Source organism: Staurois parvus, unplaced genomic scaffold (assembly GCF_062004578.1).
Source record: "Staurois parvus isolate SC_StPar_1 unplaced genomic scaffold, SC_StPar_1.0 ptg000124l, whole genome shotgun sequence".
NCBI classification, from domain to species: domain Eukaryota; kingdom Metazoa; phylum Chordata; class Amphibia; order Anura; family Ranidae; genus Staurois; species Staurois parvus.
In genome coordinates, this window is record NW_028317920.1 from 1,508,743 (window position 1) to 1,532,500 (window position 23,758).

Sequence of the window (23,758 nt, forward strand, 5' to 3'; positions counted from 1 at the left end):
CTTTTTTATGTGATTTGGTAACTGAATGGGCTGCCTTAAAACTTAAAATGCAATGATGTGATATTAATTGCATCAACACACTGCAGCAGTGTGAAGCCAACAATATAGCTCCATACATATGTCTAAATGGGGTGCTTTACAAGCCCCCCTTGCACCTAGGGCTGAATTTTGAATGACTTAATTTACCAATTTACATGAATGAATGCTGAAGCCTGCCATTGATGTTGCAACCCTAGTTTGCCTAATGCCTCTCTGGAGGTGGGCTAGCTAAAATCCCTCAAGTGAGAGTACAAATCTGATGACATATACATTATGACCACAGACTGATGTATATGTGGTTAAAAGAGAAAGTTGGGTCTCCGTCCGAGGCCATGAGTCTTACAGCAGGACAATGACCCAAGACACATGCCAAAAAAGCATCCAGAAATTGTTTCAAGCAAAGTGCTGGAGAGGACTGAACTGGCCAGCAATGAGTCCAGATCTTAATCCCATAGACCACCTGTGGAGAGATCTCAAAACAGCAGTTGGGAAAAGGAACCCTTTCAATCTGAGAGAGGAAACAAGACCTGGAGCAGTTGGCGAAAGAAGAGTGGTCCAGAATTCCAGTAGAGAGGTGTAAGAAACTCTTTGATGGGTAAAGGAAGCGATTGACTTCAGTAATTTTTTTCCAAGGGGTGTGCTACCAAATATTAAATTGAGTGTGACAATTTTTTCAAGTCCATTTTTGGGGTTTTGTGTGGAATGTGTCAGATTTAGCTTTTTGTTTCTACACTTTTTTGTGTCATATCAATACAAACAAAAGAAATAAACATGAGAATGCCTAAACATTTGTAATTGTAACTATTTTCTGGGCGAAGTGGTGCATCTAACAGAAACGCAGGGGTGCTAATATTTTTGCCCATGACTGTACAAAGGAAGAGTATCATCAAAGCAGGTCTGAAAAACATTAAATCAATAACATTACTAGCCTTTGTATGGGTAGCCTTATATTTGGAGGGAATTTCTGGACATGCATGTGTGGAAACTAGCACTTTGACTCTGAATTCACTGTATACAAAGCACCTTGATACATTAGGAATGTGTTGTGAAAGAAGCCTTCTTTAATGAAAACTCAATAATGAATACTATGTAGAATGATCTAGTCCCTTAATATACTTGCACGTGGTACCATAATCTTCATGTGTACAGTCTAAAAATGAGTATCGTGGCAAATCAATATCTTCTCAGGGGATTTACCAGGCATGGTGACAAAACCCAGAAGTACAATAACTGCAGCTGTCGTAAAACCTTTTTTTTTATATCCACATGATATGAATTATCAATAGATTTATGTGAATGGCAATAATCTGCCAAGCTGTGCTGTAAGTATTGGAGGGCAGTTAAAATTAAATTGTAAATATTCCTAAACAAGGATTTTTCTGTTCTTTATTTCTGTTCTTTATATAATAAAAGTATATTGATTTTTTTAAAATACAAATTTGTAAAGGTGGATACGCATCAGAATGTTTTATGGTAGCGTTGAGTATTAGATTCAGGGTTAGTGTTATTGTGATGGTCATCAGCCAATGGTCAAGAGTTTAAAGCAGACCTCTACCCTCCCTACTCAATTTACAGCATTGCACTCCTACCCCCCTCTCTCACAATTGGACATTTATTCTAAATTTTTTTATACTTTTTTTTTTTTCTTGTCCCCTCATGGCATTTCCATGACAGTGATATCCCAGTTTCCCACAGCCTCCTGGCATTCTAATTTTATATCCCAGGAGGCCTCACAGTACTTTCCAGTATGTGCATAGCTGTGTGTCTTCAAGGGGCTGGCTGCAAGAACCTGGAAGAGACAGTAGCCCCTGATATTGTAAGTAAAGTAGATTGGAGCATAGGACCCAGCATGCTGCAGCAGATCGACAGTGCTGGATTCACTGGACATGTGAGTATGTATTTTGAGATTAATGCAGCAAACAAGGTAAGGGGGGGAACACTGGTTGGGGGTAAAGTTTATCTTTAAAGTGGTTGTAAACCCTGACATGTACCCAGCGAGGTGACTGTTCTCATGTGATACACAGAGATGAAACAAATAAACATACGTTATAGCTGTTTATCTGCAGTCTTTCTTCTCTACATCCATTCAAAGTGCTGAATTTATAAAGCTTGTCTAGTGTTCAGAAAAAAGGGGGCGGAGAGCTGAAATTACACACTGCAGAGTTCAGTGAGGAGAGCTCTGAGAGCTGATTGGAGGGAAGGGGCACACCCCCTCCACACAGCTCACAGGAACAGAGCTGAGGCTGTCACTCTACTGGAGATTCCTCCCCTGTCACCATTTTTCCTCTTGGTGTCAGGAAAATGTGTCAGAAGTGATTCATGCTGATACCAGAGGAGCAAAGCAGCAGACAGACATGACACTAAGTGCTCTTAATTGCGAGAAGTACACGATATAGAGGGATATGCTTTTCATATTACATATCTGAGGTTTACAACCACTTTAAGGGTTAAAGCCAGCACAGGGTATTTTAATTGTAGTTGCGGTGTATAGCAAGAACGATTGTCAGACGCTCCTGCTGGTGCCATATAATGTAGGCACCCTCTGAATTCAGTGTGGTGCCTCTATAGTAAGAGGGGTGCACATATGTGAAGGAACAGTAACAGGTATCCTTCTACAGTATGGGACTGGATTGCACTGCATATGACATATCTGTGCATACGTACATATACTACTGGTGTTATAATAGTAAGTTCTTTGCATTTATAGAAAACCAAACTTAGTATCAGTTTCCAAAATCTAGGTGAGAATTCAAGTGTCTTGAAGGGATAGCGGGTAGTAGGGCTACATTGTATTTATTACTCATAAACTATTCATAGCTCTTATCCACCATTCTCTCGGATTAATTTTAGTTCAGTTGGTGTACATAATATTAATCGTAATATATATATAAAAAAGCAGAGTTCATTGGCTCCTGGTTGACTGTTTGTACACGTCGTTTAATAAAAACGAGTAGTTTGCGTGACATCTGCTCTGCAACACGGAACATATTAACTGCAGCCACACCTAACAAACAAAAAATAAGCCATTTGACCTTTGTACTTTGGAGAGCCTATATGAAACGCCAATACAATTTATGTCCTGCTTATCTTGCTGTGTTGACATAAACATATGGAGGATATTCTATGTCCACCAGCAGGAATTTAAAGAGATAATTGGCTAGGTCATTTATTTATCTTGTAAGCCTTTTATTTTGCCCAGTAAAACAAAAACGTATTTGCAAGTGGTGTGTTTATATGTCTTTCCACGGTAAAAGAATCATAAAATTATTACATATTTAAACAACATTCTGATTGTACAGAACATGGTGAATATATTGAAACCTTAGGACTGCAAAATAAAGATAAAAAAGAGAAATGTAAGACCATAGAATCCAGAGAACTCCAGAAAAAAAAAAACCCTATTTACACATGAGAGATTTGTTTTGTGTGTTTACCATTATATGCAATGGCACACATTCACACTTGAGCGTGCTGCTGCTGCCTGCTGTACATGTGCGAAAAAGCACATGTACAGAAAGAGAGGGGGGGAGAAAACTTCTCATTTTTGGCTTCAATTAGAGCACTTAAATGTGCCACATAAGGGTATCCTCCCAGCAACTTCAGACTGTAAAAATAAAGGATTTAGGAGTGTCCATGCTAGATGTGGAGAATGTCTTTTGCCCTGTGAGGGCCCTCAAGAACCGTAACAACCCAGTGATGCCCATTACAATAATTGTGGCAAGCAGCAGAGGGCCTGGGGAGAAATTGGACCAATGTTTATGTATCTGTATGTGCCATACCTGTGGGATCCCCATGGAAGATGAAAATCACTGTAATAATAATAAATAGTAGGCACCACTATGCCAGCAATCTCTGCCAGCTTCCCGATGCCATCCTGAGCGGAGCCCTGCTGCATTGTGAGCACAAGAGGTCGCTTGCTTGGCACAGGTGCCATTCAGTTGTGTAACCATGTAAAATGACCATACCTGGAATTTAGCTTTAAGTGTTTACCTCTACGGTCTCTTAATTTCTTTAAAAATCATTGAAAAAACTTCTTTTGGTTCTGCCAGACAGTACAGCTCCCATTGTACTTCTGGCTCCCCCACCTAGACCAGCGCTGTGGTCATGTCTCTGTCCCCCTATGTTTGGCTATTAACATAATGCCCAACCGCAGCACCATTACGGGCTGCATTTTGTGAATGGCTAAGTGTATACAAGGAGCAGACATGTACTAAGCTTTAAAGGTTTTTAGGGTTCACAGATGAACATACTACACTGAAAAAGTGAACTCTTAATATTCGCTATAAAACTAGTGAAATGATGGTGCCCAGACTCAGAAAGGTGTGCATCAACCTTCTGATCCTTCTCAGTATTGAAGCAAAGAACAGGTTAAGTGTGACTTGACTTCTGTAATGTGGGCTACCTTTTCTGACCACTCATGAAAATGCATGTTGCCTGGCTGTTTTTAGCTTTAGTATTGCTCAGGTCACTGACTCAAGTAAAGCCAGAACTCTTGATCTATTTTCTTGTTTGGGTCAGTGAATCTGAACGTTTTGAAGGCACTGGATTGTCGTGACAGCTAGGCAGAGTAGCATTTTCAAATTGCCTCGGTGATGCAATATATGGCTGCTAACACATCAGATGACCAAAGGTCTCCAAACTGCAGTCTGTCGGCCAAAGCCGACCCGCTGCAAGATTTTGACCAGCCCTCTGATGTAAGAGAACCTGTTGTGAGGGAGACTCTGATGTAAGGAGGGACTCCGATGTTTATTGGGGCTATCATGGGGGGGTCTCTAATTTAAGGGGGGGACTCTGAAGGGGTGACTTTCATGTAAGGGGAAACTCAGAAGTAAAGGGGACTTTTATAAGGACTAAAGTTTATTTGGAATTTCTTTACTTTGTTTTACTGGAGTTTTTTTTTCCTGTTCTAAATTATAACCTGCTGATTACAAAAATAACAAACAGGTTTTTACTTACCTACCCTGTACAATGGAATTGCACATAGCGGCCCTGAACCTCCTCTTCTCAGGTCCCCTGCCAGCACTCCTGGCTTCTCCTCTTTTGGGTGTGCCATCATACAAAGTCACTTCCTATCGTGGTACACCCGTGTGCTCAATCCCAAGCCCCTCTGCCTGTGTCCATTGACACAGACAGCGATGACAGGCACTGCCCTCCTCTCACTCATCACAAGATTTGACAGACAGCAACAGGAACCAATGGCTCGCACTTCTCTCAGCAAAGCCTATGAGAGCAGGGAGAAGAGAGCCGAGTGAGGGCTCAGGTAAGTATTGGGGGGAAGGGGGTAGGTGAGGGGGTGATACTATAACCTAAACATTTTTTTCCCTTAATGCAGGAAATACATTCATGTAAAAAAATGTTTAGGCTTTAGAACAACTTTAAATCTGATGTATTAATTTATAAAACAATTCTGATGTGGCCCTTGTACTGAAAGGTTTGGAGGCCCCTGACATACACAGTTTTCCTTGTTTCATACATATATATCACACAGTATTTTTGTTATTCTCTTTATCATTGCCCTGATACCATTTTTTGCATGGTACAGTTTTATGTTTTTTTTCCAGTTTGCAGATTTCCAAGGATGCGATTTTATTCCCTCCAACCTCTCGTGCATGTCTATTCGAAACAGTTTACACAGTGGTCTCTTAAAATGTAATTCAGACGTAGAGCACAATTTCCACATCACAGGTGGCGTTAATATAGGCCAGTCCCCCCTAGGCTCTTGTCGCCACGAGTCGCGCAGCTTGTTCAGTGTTTGCCTCCATATGGCGATCTGTCCCGTTCAGAGGAGCTCCGCTGTAAATAGCTCTCCCTTTGGGTCCTGTGGTCACTGTAGTGAAAAAGATGTTAACTCTCGGAAGCCTGCAATCCAGCCGCTGACTCCGTGTGAGCTCCTGTGTTTAAATTACTGTACGCTTGAAGCAAAATGACAAATACATTTTAGTCTTCCTTTCCAATTTTTTTTTTTTTTTAGAGCTTGTAACAGTTGACTGAACCAGCAGGTTCTTAGCTGTTCCGTTCTGCAACATCTTTCTCACTGTGCATAAGACAAATCTTTCTGTTTACTCAATTAAAATAGCCGATCGGAACAAACAGCTCCTATATGCCTTCTATAGGTGGGGTTAATCATTAGCCAGGGTAAAGAAAAGAAAGAGGTTTGTTAACTAGGGAACAAAGATAGTTATTTAGTACATAGTCTAATGACCTTGATTTTTTTTTTTAAGACTAATGGGCAATGTTTTAAAGGACATGGTCATTAGGAGTTGTTTATGTTTAAAGGTGCGAGCATGGTTAATATGCTACCTGGCTTATGCTAAAGTGAACCTGTCACTAAAATTCACAGGACACATTTATTAGGAGCTTCTCACCATAACCAAAATGGGTATTTTGAATAAAATAAAAAGATTCTGTCTTTTTTCAATTATGTGGCATTTATTGTAATGAAGGATAAAAGTCTGAAAATAAAGTTTTTGTGGAAATCCAGAAAACTTTTTTTTTCAGGTTTTGATTGGGCTTATAGCTTCTGTTGTGTTCTTAAAGTGGGTATAAAGGCCGAAGGGTTTTTTTTTTTTACCTTCATGCATTCTATGCAACCTTCTGCATGCAGCTACTCCCCCACCCCCTCCTTCCCCCAACCCCCCCTTACACTTACCATTCTCATTCCAGCTATGTGCACAACAGCAGTGGCTCTTTCTGCTCCCTCCCTCCTCATTGAGTCAGAGGCAACAGCAGGACCCATTGCCTCCTGCTGCTGTCAGTCACAGCTAGTGACGAGGGAGGTTGGGGGCGTGGCCAAGTGTCAATAGACACAGACAGCAAAGTGCTCAGGAGCATGCTTGCATAAACACCCCCATAGCAAGTGGCTTCTCTGATGCACTTGGTGGGGGGAGGAGGAGCCAGGAGCTCCAGCAGGGGACCTAAGAAGAGGAGGATCTGGGCTGCTCTGTGCAAAACCATTACACAGAGCAGGTAAATATGATTTTTATTTTAAAGAAAAAAAATTACGTGTAGAATCACTTCAAGGGTTCATGTACTCAGGCACAAAGTTAAACTCCAGGCTATACTTTGCTAACCTTAAAAGTGCTCCCTCCACTGTCCTGACACCGAATCTATCTTCCCTCTATAAGAAAGATATGTATACTTGCCTTTTTTCAGGCTTCTCCAGTCCAGTCTCAGGATCTCCCCTGTGTCAGCCAGCAGTGGCTGCAGGGGAAAGGAGAGAATGCTCGATGATACCTGGGAGCTGTTATGTCACTCATAGGCTATGCCCCATCCATTGTCAGCGCTTTCTCCTCTCCCCTGAAGCTGCTTCTGATGGACACAGGGGAGGCAAAGCAGATAACCTGACCAGAGCGGCTTGCAATAGGTATGTATACAGATTTTTCTTACACAGGTTAGTTAGTATAGATTTCAGGATGGGGGAGGGAGCATTTTTAAGTAAGGTATATCCCAGATCAGGGGCAAACTGACAACTCATGGGGCCCCCGGGCAATAGGGGATCATGGGGCCCCTGTGTCCTCACCATACTCAAACCACACCCAAAAAAGCCTATGAAAGGTACCAGGGGCATCTCATGGGGCCCCCTACTGACCCCGGGCCCTCGGGCAGTGCACGAGTTCCCAAATGGTCAGTCCGCCCCTGTCCCAGATTTCAACTTTTAATACTCATATACTGTAAATGCTAGATCTTGCTGCTGGAAGCTGGCAGAAGGATCCAGTGTAAGAAACGTGTGTAATGGCATGTAAAGTGCTTGCTTTTATGTGCGTATAGTGCTTAGAACCGTACATGTGTATATTTATTCTAGTGGCTAGTGTAATCTTTTATTCTAGCAACTAGAATGAATTTACATGCATACACAAATTCACGCACATAAATTGCACCAACACACATCATCTGGAATGTGGTTTTGTCAGTTTTTTCCACCCCTGGATGCTGCTTTAGAATACAGATCCAAACACCAGAATGTGCATGAACACATTGGCTATAGTGGAGCTGTGTTCAAAGGCATAAAAAAAACTGTATTTGCAGTACAGTCCACTGTGGGTTGCTTTTCAGAGGGCAGTTTATCAATGGCTAGCAGGCATTCCAGAGGTGTTAATTTTGATTAGTTTTTTTAACTTATTTTAAAGTGCTGAATGGAAATTTACCAAGCGGGACTGCACCACAACTGGAACAAAGTGGAATGTTCAGCTTGGAGATTGAGTGCAACCCCATTGAACTCAATGAGCACGTTTGGCAGGCAGTGCCACCCAGCCCCCCAGTAGCCTGTTTTTGCTGCCCCCCCCAGACTGTCCATCTGAAGAACGCTAAGACCCCATCATGTTTTTTTCTTTGCTATCTGTGCCTCATTGGAGAGATGTTCCTTCAGTTCCTGCCCCAGGAGCACACCAGAAGGTAAGAGTTGTAACTGGAACAGGTTGGGAGATTCTCCCTCACCTCCAATTCTGTGACAACTCTAAAGTTTTGAAATTTTTCTCTACCAAAGACAGTTCACTAAGACATATAGGTGGAGATTTACTAAAACTGGAGCACTCAGAATCTGGTGCATCTGTGCATGGTAGCCAATCTGCTTTTAATGACAGCTTGTTCAGTTAAGCTGCTGTTGATTTTGCTCTCTCCATTGTTAGTAAATCTCCCCCATAGTGTGCACATTTGCATACTTGCTATGAAGGCTTCCTACTCTCCATGTTGGATTTTATATTTGCGTATTATGATGGAAAATGTAATAGAAGGAACTGAAACACACAAAGATGGGCAGAAACTCCCAAAATGTAAATGAAAACATTTAAGACTCAAGGGGCTGCCTTAGCCCACCAGGCTTCACATTGGACTCAAATGTCAATATTGGGTAAGCTGGCCCTTTAATACAATTCAATATGCATAAAATATTGCCCCAAAACGTGTAAAATTAGGTCCATGTTAATGAAGAGGCTACCTTTTTATTTATGAGGAAACAAATGGATATACTGTATGTGTTATTGCAGAAAAAGTATATTCAATTTGAAAATCTCAAAAAAGAATTGTGGCTGCGTGGCCATTTGAGAAGCTTGGCAAGTCATAGTGGTCCTGTACAAGCAGATTTTATTTTGTGCTATCTTTTAAATAAATAAGCACACATCATCCCATTCCTTTAAAGCACAGTCACCCTCCCTGCTAAGGAACAACAGAGGCCTGAACTGCAGCCTGTAGACCATGAACGATCTGACACATGTTGAATTTATCCTTAGATTTGTGAGTATGTGTCTGGCGATGGACAGTGCAGAATCCAGTGCAGCCCCAAAGGGAGAGTTAAATCACACAGAGAACAGTAATGGATTATTAGGAGTGTATAACTCAGTTTATTACCCTTTTTTCTTGTTTTCTTTTTTTCTCGTTGTTTGCTAAACTCCTCTTTTTTATGTAGGGTCTCAATCCCTAGCTATAGCTGTTTGGTTTTCTTGGAAACCTTTGTCAGGATTTTTAGAATCCTTCCAGAAATAATAATGTTACTAGAAAATTAGATTGTCCCTGCAAAACTTAAGAATGATTTCCTCCCTCACAAATCACCCCCCCATCTAAATATGGTTCATCAGTTGTTGCAGGAGGCCTGTCTGTCTGACAAGCACGTGCTTAGGATCAAAGCATCTTATGACTTGGATCAGTGAGGCTAAATCTCGAAGTATTGATTGGGAGATTTCTGATGAAGGGTTAACCCCTTGTTATCACAGTCACATGGATAAAATAAACTTTGTAATGTATTATTTTCTGTTTATGAAAGGTGCATGGCAATAGGTTGGTATGTGATGGGAACAATTGTGACACTTGTATTTTGTAGGATGTCTGTAAAGTTTCTCAATTATCCAGGTTATTGTATAGCTAATAGCAGTTGGTCATATTCAGCCAGACTTGAAGATGTTTTGCCACTCATCCAAGTGGCTTCCTCAGCTCAAATGAATGTCTGAAACATAATACAGCATTTAGTACAAAAATACCATTGTTGTTATAAATGTTGGGTTATGTTCCTGACTCCAAGGGCTGAGTAAGCCACTTGGATGAATGGTAAGATATTAGAGAACATGTCCACTTCAATGTGACTAACTATTACTACGTGATGATCATATTAGGATATTGATTTCCTTTTTACTAGGCACAAAATGTAAATATTTATTTTGGCTTTTGTTCTGCCAATGAAGGAATTATTAGAGGTAAACTGGGATATATATGAGCTGTAGGCAAAGAACCTTTATTTAGTTTCCTCTTATGTTTTAAATGGAGGTATAGCTTTCTGAACTGGTCACAAACCAGCAGGAAAAGAAGACAGGGCTTAGCATACATGGTGTACAGGGCTTTATGGGAGTGCAACTCTGGTACTTTAATTACATAAAATCTGCCATTTTTATTGTGCTAGGGAGTCTGGCTCCAATGCAATGTCCAGTGATTGCTAAAGAGGAGCATTGCAATGGCACAACAGATGTGTACTCAGGAACTTCATTGTATTCCTCTACTAAAATATACCTATACACTTTACTCTGTCAGCATTAGTACACTTATTTTTGAGTTTTGCCTCATTGCCTTACCATATGTCTCATTACTTAGTGCTGTATACATTGTACCATACAGGGTCTGTGTCAGGGCTCCAGGTATGACCAGAGGTGTGTGGACTAACACAGGGAAATGCAGGGTTCAGATATGGTATAAACAATATAATTTATTAAGACTAACAATACAAAACACAGTGCAAAACTAAACATAAACACGGTGCAAACAAACCAAGCCACCCACCGATAACAATACATACAATACAAAGAGTAGTCAGGCAGGCCGGGTCAGTAGCAAACGGGCAAACGGAGTACCGGGAACAGGCGGGAGAGTGGTAGGGGTCACAAGCTGGGTTCAGTAACTCACAGGCAGCGCGGTACAGAGGGTCGGGCAGAGAATGGTCAGGGTAACAAGCCAGGGATCAAGCAGGAGAAGTCAGCAGAGGTGAGGATCAGGCAGGGTCGGCAACAAGTCAGACAGGAACAGGAATACAGGATACAAGGTACAGGGGCCCATGGAAAAACACACACCAAGGCCCTGACTGTGAGTCTGGCCATTCCTTAAATACAACCTCTGCAATCAGCTTCAGGTGCTTGGCTGATTGCAGGGGTGAGTCTCTGATTGCTGAGAGCACCCGCTGGCTAGCCCTGGTACTGCAGCCCACAAGGCAGGTGAGTCCCACCATTATTGGCAAGTCCATTCCTGACAGTCTGTGAGATTTAGGTGTGCTGTTTGCCATTCACATAACAATATCATTGTTCAATATAAGAATTGTTTTGATGAAAGAATTGCATCAATAGGTGGTTCCATCAATAGTTATTCACTTTTGTAGAAAAGAAATCCTTTGTTTTAGTTTAAAATGTGATTGAATTAGGCTTTATCAGTCTTTGCCTTCGTTAAGATGATTGATTACTTTTGAGTTTAAGAGTTGTAAATAATAAAATCTTTGATTTATTAATGGTTTATCGTAATGTGTATGACCAGAACAAGAAGCTAAAGTACAATTAGGGAACCCGAGAGAGGAAATATTATGGGATCTGCTTGATGAAAAGCTTTTGTCTTTGTTCCTACTTTCTCTGTAACTTGTTCAAACTTCCCTCCAGCTCCTCACTGCCATAGTGCAAGTGAAGTATCTCACCAATGAGCTACAAGTGCAAACATACAATACTGTGAAGAGTTAATTGGTCATAACAGGCTGGTAATGCATTGCAAGTGCTGCAAATTCGAAGAGTGAGCAAATATGTCATGTCTACAGTGGCAGATGCCCACCAGTAGCTCTCAGGGGAAAGATTTATCTGTCAGATGAGGAAAATGTCCCAAACACTAAGCTTGTATTCCCACTAAGCTTGTGTAACCTTCCTCTGCACTTCCTTTGCAAGTTTTTGGCATACTCTGCAATTGCTTTGCAGAGTCTGGTTGAGTCATTGTGTGCCTGAGCTTTCTCTAAAGTTTATGGGCATCCTTAAGGCTACTATAGACATTAGAATTTGTAAGCATAAGTCAATCACCCTTGACATACGTTAATCATACTGGCTGCCAGGTCCTTAAAATGAAATGGTCACATCATACAACAGCTCATGGTTGGCATGTAGAGATGGGTGGCACTGGTTCACCACAGATACCTTTGTTACTGCCATCAGACAAGATTTTCTAACATATCTATTTTGTATTCTCCCAACAAGACAGTACTAGATTATCTTTTGATCTGGCCTAAAACTGCTGGATTGCCAAACTGTCATCCACTGTCTATGGGAACCTTTAGGTATGCAGTAGCAGAATACACCAATCTAAAGACAGATTATTCTCATAACAATAACAAGTGTATATGGACAGCCCTCCAAATGACCTGATAAGTTCAGGTGTTTCCAGTGTAAGGTACTGATAATGCTGCAGCATACAAAGACATTTTAGACAATTGTGCTCTTCTTGTAGCCAGAATTTGAGGAAAGACCATTTTTGTTTCAGCACAACTGTGCTCCTGTGCACAAAGCCAATTTTGTAAAGACATGGTTTGATGGGTTTGGTGTGTAGAAACTTAAATGACCCTGACAGAGCCCTGACCTCAGTCCTACTGAACAATCTGGATGAATTGGAGTGCCTATAGTGAGCCAGGTCTTCTCATCCAACATGTGTACCTGACCTCAAAATGCTCTTTCGGCTGGATGGGCAAAAACTTTCTATATGCAGACTCCAAAATCTTCTGGACATTTTTTTTTCAGAAGACTAGAGGCTATTATAACCACAAAGTGAGATGGCAACTCCATATTAATACCAACAGTTTTGGAACAAGATGTCCAGCAGGCTTATAGGTGTAATAGTCATATGTCGGCCAACATTTGGTCATTTAGCATAGCTAAGAATAGGAAAATATACCAAACCTTGTATTCCCAAATAACCAATCCTATTAAACCACAGTCTTCCAGTTCTTCCTGAATCCGTAGTTAAGGTGAGGGAAGGGGTTAAAGCTCAGGTTGGTTACTCATTATACTAGAAGGCTGTTTTGATGTAAAGTGTCGTGTATACAAAGCAACACAGGTTCCCACTTGTTTTTGCTTGCTGAGCAGCTTCATAAACAATACTTGATATGCAAAAAGGAAGTTATTTTTAATAACCTTGTTCCATCTCGGCCTGCTCAGCTCACCCCAGGGAATCTGTATGTGTTTATTTGTTCATATTTGCAATCAGCTTGTTGATGATCCATTAGTGATTTTCGTATATGTAATTTCTTTTTTTAGCTCCCACGAGGACTACATGCAGAATCACCCCTTATATGGGCACGGTGTATGCAAGTGGCCAGGCTGCGAGGCTGTGTGTGAAGATTTCCCATCATTCCTTAAGTGAGTAATCTTTTATATTCTTCTCTGTCCAGACACAAAAGGCCCCATATATAACTGTGTTTGTAACAAAGCTGCCTGTGTTGCCCATAGCAACCACAGAAAATTCTGAAATGACAATTTTCATAGTTCTTAAGGGTACTGATATGCCCCCTGGGTCACCTGCGACTGTGGGGAAAAAAGGCAGCTTTTTCAGCAGTCAGGTTGTTCTCTGGGTGAAAGTGGGAGGTAAGGAGGTTTTGTCTGGGTAGCAAGGGAAATGTAAATCAAACCAAAGATATTAAATGATGTTCTGGCTACAATTGATCTCAGACAAATTCCTTTTCTAGTGGTACTTACATTAAAGGTGCACTCTGGTTAAACATGAAGCTTTGAGATGCAAATGGAGAACATGGCTATTCTTCTTGGGTCTTGAGGTTTACAGCCCGGCCTTGCTTTTTTCAAGGAACCCCTGTTTGTGATACAGAAGAGCCATTCCTTACATACAGAAAGCTTGATGTTTGAAAGTGTTAGCCACCAATCTAACTCACCTAGGATGACACAGATCACCTAGGATGTCCTCGATCACCTAGGATGTCCCCACTACCTTGGAATTACTGGCATCTTAGCCGAAGATGAAATTCTGATTTGGACTTTTGAAACTTATTGGTGATACATGGTGCACAGTGGAAGGAATTGCAATATACAGATTTGGGAAGCAGACCCTCCTGCATGTGAGAGGCTCCCCTGGAATGATTTACAGGGTCCAGAATAATTTATATTTAGGTGATTCTTTTATATGACTTTTATTACATTTTCTGAAGCCTTTTGACCAATTCTTTTAATTTTTTAGCTCAAGGTATAACACTGACACTGCATTTTACATACTGTACATTTACATCAGTCCCTGACTTTAATGAGATTACAATCTAAAGTTCACACAATCACCACACTTGTATACATACACATTTTTTTTAAGTCCGCAAACGTGCAAACTAGAACGAAAAAACCCGTAAGTGATCACAAAAAATGTGCAAGTGCAAACACCACACGAAAAAGTGCACTTAGGGGTGTGCTTTTGTCCTACCCCTAAAGGGGCTGGACCACTACCCTGATCCCCCGGGGCACGAAGCTCCTGACAGCGACAAGGTTCCCATTTGGTCCTCCTGGCCAAAAGGCCTGGTGGACCACCGTTCCTTGTGTCCAGCCGAAGCCGGAGACCCAGTACTTGGTCAGGGGGCTCTCCCGAAGAGAAAACCCCCTAGGGATCAGGGGAGGAAGGAACCAAAAGGCCACACATCCTCCCCCTAGACTTCAGGGCAGGCCCGAGGACCCACACCCTCCATCCTGTGAAAAACACACACAAAAGCAAGAAAAAGTGACAAAACGTGGGAGTGAATACACATACTAGGGCCAATTTAGATAGGGACCAATAACCTATCAGCTTGTATTTGCTGTGTGGGAAAAAACTGGAATGCTCAGAGGAAACCCAGAGGAAGTATAGGGAGAGCGTGCAAACTCCATGCAGATAGTGCCCTGGTTAGGATTCAACCTAAAAACCCTAATACTACAAGGCAGGAGTGTTAATTATTAATGTATCGTGTTGCCAATTTCAGTTGCTGCTTGAAATTGCATTTTAAATTGTGCAAAATAAAGTGCAAGTGCATGCCATTAATTAGCAAGCCCTGCAGCTACAGTATGTGATAGAGTAACAGGAACCCCAAACCCAAGGAACTCTTATGCAAATCTCACCACATCTAGGAAGCTGGTACCTAGCCCAACTCCTCTTATGCCTTTCTATTGGTAAGTTAGGCCATCCATCAAAGTGAATGGTTACTAGGGATGTCAACATCCTAGGTGAAGATGAGGATTACATAACCTATATTCTGTGGCTCAGAATATTCTACAGCATAACTAAAGCTACTTGCTGACGTGCCAAGGTGTCTGCTTTTGCTTGATAAAGTGACAGATTAGGATATTTAACCTGATTCAATTGTACATCCACCTGTTCCTTCTTATAGAAAAAACCCAATGTGCTTGTCTACAGAGGACGCTTCACTGCTCAAAAAATGATCAAGTGCAAAGGCTGGTGCACCCTATGTTCCTGGTTTTCCAGTATTCAAAACAAATTGCAGCACACAGCATTGTGTTTTATGCGTTAAAGTTGTAGTTGTGCAATATTTTAATATAATGCACTCGTGTGAACAGGCACTTCAGTAAGTTTGACAAAGGGTAGGGGGTTTGAAAAAAGTTTTGTATTGTACGAGAGACTATGAACCATGTTTTGGTTAGTTAAACAGTAAGTTCACCTTTTCAAGAAAATTAAAAGGTGAACTAACTCAAAGTATTTTGGCCATCCCTCCAGAACGTACACCTCAATACACAGCCCTTGAGTGAGAATCCAACATTAGGCTCGCAATGATAAGTTCTCATTGGTCAGCATAGCCACATTACTGTACTGACCGGTGAGGTATCCCAGAAAAAAGTAGCGCTGATCTTTGGTCGGCGCGGTAATGTGGTTGCACTGACCAATGAGTGCTTGCCATTGCAAGCATTATGATGAATTCTCACTCCAGGGCTGTGTATTGCAGTGTTTGGTGTACAGACCAGTACATTGGCAGTATGGGGCACAAGGGTCACTATCTGCTGCAGGGTCAGGAGGGCTGGCCAGGATATTTTAAAATTATCTTTTTCATTTTTTGTGAAAATGTGAACTTACCCTTTAAGAAAGATTCATTATACACTATATTGCCAAAAGTATTGGGACGCCTGCCTTTACACGCACATGAAATTTAATGGCCCCCCAGTCTTGGTCTGTAGGGTTCAATATTGAGTTGGCCCACCCTTTGCAGCTATAACAGCTTCAACTCTTTTGGGAAGGCCGTCCACAAGGTTTAGGAGGGTGTCTATGGGAATGTTTGACCATTCTTCCAGAAGCACATTTGTGAGGTCAGGCACTGATGTCGGACGAGAAGGCCTGGCTCGCAGTCTCTGCTCTAATTCATCCCAAACGTGTTCTATCAGGTTAAGGTCAGGACTCTGTGCAGACCAGTCAAGTTCCTCCACCCCAGACTGGCTCATCCATGTCTTTATGGACCTTGCTTTGTGCATTGGTGCACAGTCATGTTGGACCAGCAAGGGGCCATCCCTAAACTGTTCCCACAAAGCTGGGGGCATGAAATTGACCAAAATGTCTTGGTATGGTGACGCCTTAAGTGTTCCCTTCACTGGGACTAAGGGGCCAAGCCCAACCCCTGAAAAACAGCCTCACACCATAATCCCCCCTCCACCAAACTTTACACTTGGCACAATGCGGACAGGCAAGTACCATTCTCCTGGCAACCGCCAAACCCAGGCACGTCCATCGGATTGGCAGACAGAGAAGTGATTTTTCATTCCACAGAACATGTCTCCATTGCTCTATAGTTCAGTGGTGGCATGCTTTACACCACTGCTTCCCATGCTTTGCATTGCTCTTGGTGATGTATGGCTTGGATGCAGCTGCTCAGCCATGGAAACCCATTCCATGAAGCTCTTTATGCACTGTTGTTGTGCTAATCTGAAGGCCACACAAAGTTTGGAGGTCTTTAGCTATTGACTCTGCAGACATTTGGCAATTTCTCCACACACTGTGCACTTCTGTCTTCTATTTACGTAGCCTACCACTTCGTGGCTGAGTTGCTGCTGTTCCCAGTCGCTTCCACTTTGTTATAGTACCACTAACAGTTGACTGTGGAATATTTAGTAGCAAGGAAATTTCACAGATGGATTCATTGCACAGGTGGCAACCTATCACGGTACCACGTTTGAACTCACTGAACTCCTGAGAGGACCCATTCTTTCACAAATGTTTGTAGAAGCAGTCTGCACGCCGAGGTGCTTGATTTTATAAACCTGTCGCCATGGAGGTGATTGGAACACCTGAATCTAATGATTGGTGTCCCAATACTTTTGGCAATATAGTGTATGTTTTGGGATCTGAAGTCAAACAGTGTATTATTATTTTTTTTTTATGCCCCTTGGTAAATTGGAATTTTTTTTAAATAAAAGTGTTCTCTGGATTGCATTAGCAATGCCCTAAAAAATTTTATGTATTGCCTGATTATTTTTTTTCTCCAATGATACATTTCACTTATTATTCTTTACATTGCCAATTCTAGGCAGACAGTTGATGACCCTAGAGAGTTAACTGAAACAAATAAGGTGTTGTTTGATGTTGAATTCTGCACATTTGAAATGTTTATTTTGTGGGTGTAGGTTTGTTTTCTAAAGAATGAGGAAGTGCTAATTATGAAAAGTTAAGCATACAGATGGTTTTCACCTAGTTTGAGATTAACTGAACCCACCTCCCCCCACACCTCTTTGTTTTTTTTCTTTCCACCATATAAGTTGAAATTAAAAGGAAAAAAAGTTTTAATAAATCTCCCTCGTTTTATATTTTATTATTATTATTTTTTAAGAAAGTGTTGTCTGCATGAAGGGTACCAGTGAGAGCACTCTAATGTTTTCACAAGTGTTTTTATCATGGTAACATTTTGCTTACTTTAGTTACTTGCCTAAAACTACTTGGAACATGTTAAGAAAACATTTCAAAAAGGTTCCTACAAAGAGGCTTTTGTTGAGCAGTAACTGTGAGGCTGTACAGCTCACAAAGGTGTTAACTTTCAACCCCTTAAGCACTTCCACATGAAATTCCAGGATCGATGTTTGTGGTTTTGGAAAAACAAAGTGTATGTTAAAGGAACCAGGTACACGCTCAAGTAGCATGGAAATAATACATTGTTTCAAACACATTCATCTGCATGTCAAAAATGTAACATGGCAAAATTAAAAAAAAAAAGGCACAGTTTTAAAGCGATCCCCTTGTCTGTATATTCAGTGTCTATTTGGTAGCCCAGTGGTCTCCAAACTGCAGCCCAGGGACCAGCCCTTGGCTTGCCTTTATCCACCCCTTGAGGCATTATTCCTGCTACTGACACCAACAATCAGGCAGTATTCTTCCCTCTGGCATCAATGATGGGGCACTATTCCTCCCCCTAACACCAAAGATGGGACATTGTTTACTCCCACTGGCCACAGTCCAGGTCCCCTAAAGTCTGAATGATAGTAAACTGGCCCTTTGTTTAGAAACTATGGAGATCCCTGTTGTAGCTTATTCCTAGCATTGTCTCCTGACGGTCCACCATTACCAAAGGCGATTCAATGCTAGTGTCTGATGGAAGACCTGGGCCAACAGTATCATAGAATCTGATCCTCCCTTTCATTTCTTTGGTATGGAGGAACTAATAGGGGAAACTGATTGGTAACTGAAAATACCATGAAGAGTCTTTTCTTCTGAGTTTTTAACAAGGGAATTGCAAATGAAGCACAATATCAGCTTGAGAAGCTTGAGACGGAAGTTACAGTTCTGTGACTCACAATACGACCTAGTTGTTCTAGGGCCATAAAGCATGATCTATTTAAACTTAGTACAACTCTATTAACTTCACTGTGCAGTTCAGTAGTTAGAAATTGGCAGTATCCATCACAGGCATCTCACACATTTCTTTTATCCTACCTTAAAACTCAACTCTGGGCACATCAGCAAAAAATACCCTGGCAGTCCCCCCCCCCCCACTGCAAGGGTTAAATTCTCAATAAGTCTAGGGGGCTGCAGAAGAGGCTCTATTACTTACCTTCTCCCTGCTTCAGCAGTCTCCCTCGATCAGTGCAACTAGTAGGCCACAACCACCTTTATATGATGCTCCTGGTTGTGATTCCACTCCTGCCTGCTCTGTACTGTACCTGATGACATCAAGGCTCTGCCCACAGGTCATACCTTTAAGGAGATGAGAACAATGCTGGAGACAGCTGGAGTGGGAAGTCAGGTAAGAAATACAGCCTTAGAACACAAGCATAGAGAGGAGGCACACAAGCCTAGTGCACTACTGTAGGACTCCTTAATAATAAAACAAATATTCCAATATACTCACAAAGGAAAATTACATATAAGCATATCAATATTGTTCACGCCATCAGATGCATATCCAACAAAGGGTGCAGCTTGTCCGTTTTCAAGGGCGATGCCTTCTTTCTTGGGGCTCTGGTAAGTTGTGCTCCTTTGGTAGACATGCATCTGGTGTTGTGAATGATATGGATATGCTTATACATAATTTTTTTTTGTGAGTATATTGGAATACTTGTTTCATTATTAAATAGTCCTACAGTAGTGCACTAGACTGGTGTGCCTCCTTCCATTTCTTGTGTTCTAGTGTTGGATTTCCCCTATTTGAAGAGGGCAGCAAGGCTACAGTACTCACAGTGGTGGTCTATAGTGGTGAAGATTTCCAGTGGACTTCACTGAGAAGATTGAATATTTGTCCACTCCAAGCCAACAAGGACTTTTAGGGTCTGAAGAGTCCTTGCACCTTTAGTGTGGACTGTGATTTAGTTTTCAAAGAAATGCAGCCTCCCTTGCAACTTCCTAAACGTAATGAGCATTTAACCATTGCAATGTGGATAGGGCCTAATACAAGGGATTTGTTTTTGTTCACGGTGTTGGACTTTAAGTCATAGGCTCATTGTGTCTCATTGGCTTCTTGTGGAGACAGCAAGTTTTGGGGATAACTAGAACAGGGATGCATTCTGCTTATTTAGCATATTAACTTTGATGGAACTACAGGGGTATCAAGGACTGCAGCCACCCTTTGGCCTGAAGCTGAATGAGACCCTTTTTGTGACCAACTTGCTTACACCTAAGAGTGATCTTGTTTATGAAAGCTTCCACTGGTCAAAAGCTAGACACACATAATAAAAGAACAGAAAGTAAATATGCTACCTTACCATACTGCTCTAGTAATGGTGGCTGCTCTTCTAATATGTTACAAAAATGTTTTTGCTATTTCTCTTAAATGTGTGTAAGAAGTAAGGAAAGTAAGAGAAAATAACTCTGCAAAGTAGAAGCCTTTGCAAAAGTAACCGAAGATCATACAAAAATGTATGGAAGAAGATTAAAATCCTTTTTTCTGCAAATTATGTTTACTGCTACTTTAACCCCTTGGCGCTGGCACCTCCCAACCCTTTAAGGGTTCCAGAAGCCGGGAGGCGGGGCAGGGTTTTAGGGTCATGTGACCGCCTTGATTCGCTGTCACATGATTGGGAAAGGTTCCGATCAAAAGAGGAGATCGGTACTTTTCCGTGAGTACTGAACGTGTGTGCTGGGAGCATGCTGTGCGCGCACTCTCAGCACATATGTTTTTTTTTAATAGAACGCAAATGTGCGGCCACTCGACGTCTAGGCCCTGACGCCGGGAGGCCGTACATTTGCGTTCGGCCGGCACCAAGAGGTTAACCACTTGCCTACCAGGCACTTATACCCCCTTCTTACCCAGGCCAATTTTCAGCTTTAAATGCTGTCACACTTTGAGTGACAATTGCGCGGTCATTCAACACTGTACCCATATAAAATTTTTATCATTTTTTCACACAAATAGAGCTTTTTTTTGGTGGTATGCACTTACCACTGGGTGTTTTATTTTTTGCGCTATAAACAAAAAAAGAGCAACAATTTTGATTACAAATTTTTTTTTCTTTGTTTCTATTATAAAATTTTGCAAACAGGTCATTTTTCTCCTTCACTGATGTGCGTTGATGAGGCTGCACTGATAGGCAGAACTGATGGGCACTGATGAGTTGGCAATGATGAGCTGGCACTGATATGCAGCAATGATGGGCACTGATAGGTGCACTGACTTGACGGCACTGACTGGCTGCACTGCTGGGCACTGACTGGTGGGCACTGATGGGTGGCGCTGCTGGGCACAGGTGGGTGGCACTGCTTGGCACAGGTGGGTGGCACTGCTAGGCACAGATGGGCGGCACTGGTGGGTCGCACTGATGGGCACTGATCACCAGTGCCCTGATGATCAGTGCTGATCCCTCCTCTGACAATCATGGGTTATAGGCAGTACTTTCACGTGCACAGGAAAGTGCAGCTGATAACCGGCAACTGCATTTACTGGTGATCTGCTGTGTCATTGGACATGGCTGATCACATGGTAAAAGGCTGCTGTGATTGGCCTTTTACCACATCACGTGATCAGCTGTGTTGTCCATAGGACAGCGATCACAGAGATCGCCGGGTGTTCTGGGAGGATGTCATATGACACCCTCTCAGAACTGGCCGGCCACAGTGAAGCCATCATTCGCTATCTGCGGTTGGCAAGTGGTTAAAGGATTTGACCTTTGGGAACATGTTATATGTTCCACCAATTTTTAGGTTGAACATGTAAAATATTCCCACTCCTGCAGTCCCCCCTCAATCCCATTGCTAATTGTGACTGCGTGCCAAGGATTTTCCCCCAACACCCGCTGTCACAATTTGAAAAGAACGCGGCCATGCGGGGCTCTGTGTGGCTGATGACTAGTAGTTCTTAATGAATTACCAGGACTCTATTGAGCACTCTAGGTAGTTCATTGAGTCTTCCTGTCATCGTGTAACTGCCTTGCCCGTATGAGGTACGAGCAGATAGCTATACTGACAGACTGCAGAAACCTTGCATTGCGACCCCGTGATCTGTTGATAGTGGGTGTAATGCTTTCCAGGCTCCTACAAAAAAAAAATGCACATTTTTTAACTGCAAAAAAAATGCGCATTTAATATATATATATATATATATATATTTATATTTTTTTTTTATTATTATTTTTTTTTTAGAAAGGTGACCTTCTCCTTTAAGTGAGAGGTTTCAATCTCTGGGCCGGTTGGACAAATGGAGTCCACAGACAATGCAAAAAGTAATGTCAAAGTAATATTATTAATGTCTAAACTATACATAATCATAAAATCTTGTGGAACATTAGGCTCCTTATTCAGACATATGGACAGAAAAAAAGCTGATTATTTTTGCTTTTCCCAAAGGTTGTCCTGAATTTTTTTGGGGACCTGCATATAAACATTTGGAAAAAGACTACTTAGAGATCCATAGCAAAAGAAAAATTATATTTAAGTTACCAGACTAATGATACTTTGACAGTTTTGGCTTAATTGTATGCATTTTTATATTTAAAAAAAAATAACTTTCCCCAGCAGTGTCCATATGAAATGAAGCTGTAGTTTGCCCTATGATATGTAGTTCAAGTCCTAATAGGGCATAAAGACCTTTAGGTCATTTTGGCCTAAATACCACACTGCCCTCTAGTGCTCTTCAGAATATGTAACTAATCTGTGTCCAGCTCTGACTATAATCCACTCAGTTGGAGTCATTCTGAAACAGCTAAGTGGTTTGAGCTGGGAGTCATGTAACGCTCATCCTTGTGCCACATAGATGGGCATCACAAAAAAAAACCTCTTCATCTTTCGAGGATGCTGTGCACGATATTTCCGGAGCCTAATTAGAAAGTATTACTTGGAAGACAGGGATCATCTCCAATTCACACATCTATTGACACCAGTGACCAAATTACAGCTATGTCTAAATGTTGGAATTTATTGTTGGCTGTAGTGTCACAAAAGTCTGAGGCAGCGATTTCTCTATTCAATAAAAGTAGTTAAAAACCTTTTAGAAAATCCATAATTTTGATTGCTGGTACTTCATAAATGTATAAATGGTACTTTTTAGCTGTCTCTTTAGGGAAAAATGAGTTTTATCACCTGCAGTACCTGGGTTAATGAAATTGTGTGCTGGAGTTCAGCCAGGAGAAAAAAGATGAGATCATACCAGTGCTCAGATACTGGCAACAGGTCTCGGAGAAAGCTCTTGAGATCTTTTTAAGCTATATATGTTATCATTTCTTTTATATTTTTTTATATCTCCAGCCTAGGAAGTGGCTTTCACTGTTTGCTTCAAGTTTCTGTGCTCTCCCATTATTTTGTTTAATTTGTTCAAACATCCAGAACCTGGTGACCTTAAAATATTCTCCCATGCCAAAGTAAACATCAAGATGTCCATCAGTGCCTAGTCAAGGAATTTACTTGCTTCAAATTTCATTCCCGATTCCTGTGCAAAACTCAAAAAATCACGACTCTCTACTCAAATTTAAAATGACCCCTCCCCCTTCCCCCCAACACACACACCCTGACCCCCTTGACTTTGAGCACTCCTGTACTTGATTGCTTGTGGATATTAGTTGTCCAGGAAATCCCGTATTCACTGATAGAAATCCAAAATGATCTTGTTTTTCCGTTAGCAGCCCAGGATGTAGTAGACAGTTATGATGATTTGTTAATTTTTTTTTTTTGCTTCATCTCTGTTTATTCTTTGTGTGCCCTGTGTTGTTTAAAGATGGTGAACGACTGTTGGAATAGTTGACATCTGTCAGTGAGAATGCTTTTTTTTGGTTTTACCCTTTGCAGCTGCGTTTCTGTCTCCACTTTGAGAAAAAATTCTCTGTGTGCACCTCTATATACTGAT

General features: G+C 41.5%; 1 protein-coding gene across 13 annotated transcripts in view; it reads left to right on the forward strand.

The window, feature by feature from the left end:
• Positions 1 to 23,758, forward strand: part of FOXP1 (forkhead box P1) — a 1,001,617-nt gene that overhangs the window by 919,627 nt on the left and 58,232 nt on the right. For all 13 annotated transcript variants that reach the window (XM_089672250.1, XM_089672252.1, XM_089672255.1 and 10 more), the window contains one exon: positions 13,290 to 13,391. In XM_089672250.1, the coding sequence (XP_089528376.1) occupies positions 13,290 to 13,391 (102 nt within the window). The remainder of the gene's footprint in view (positions 1 to 13,289; positions 13,392 to 23,758) is intronic.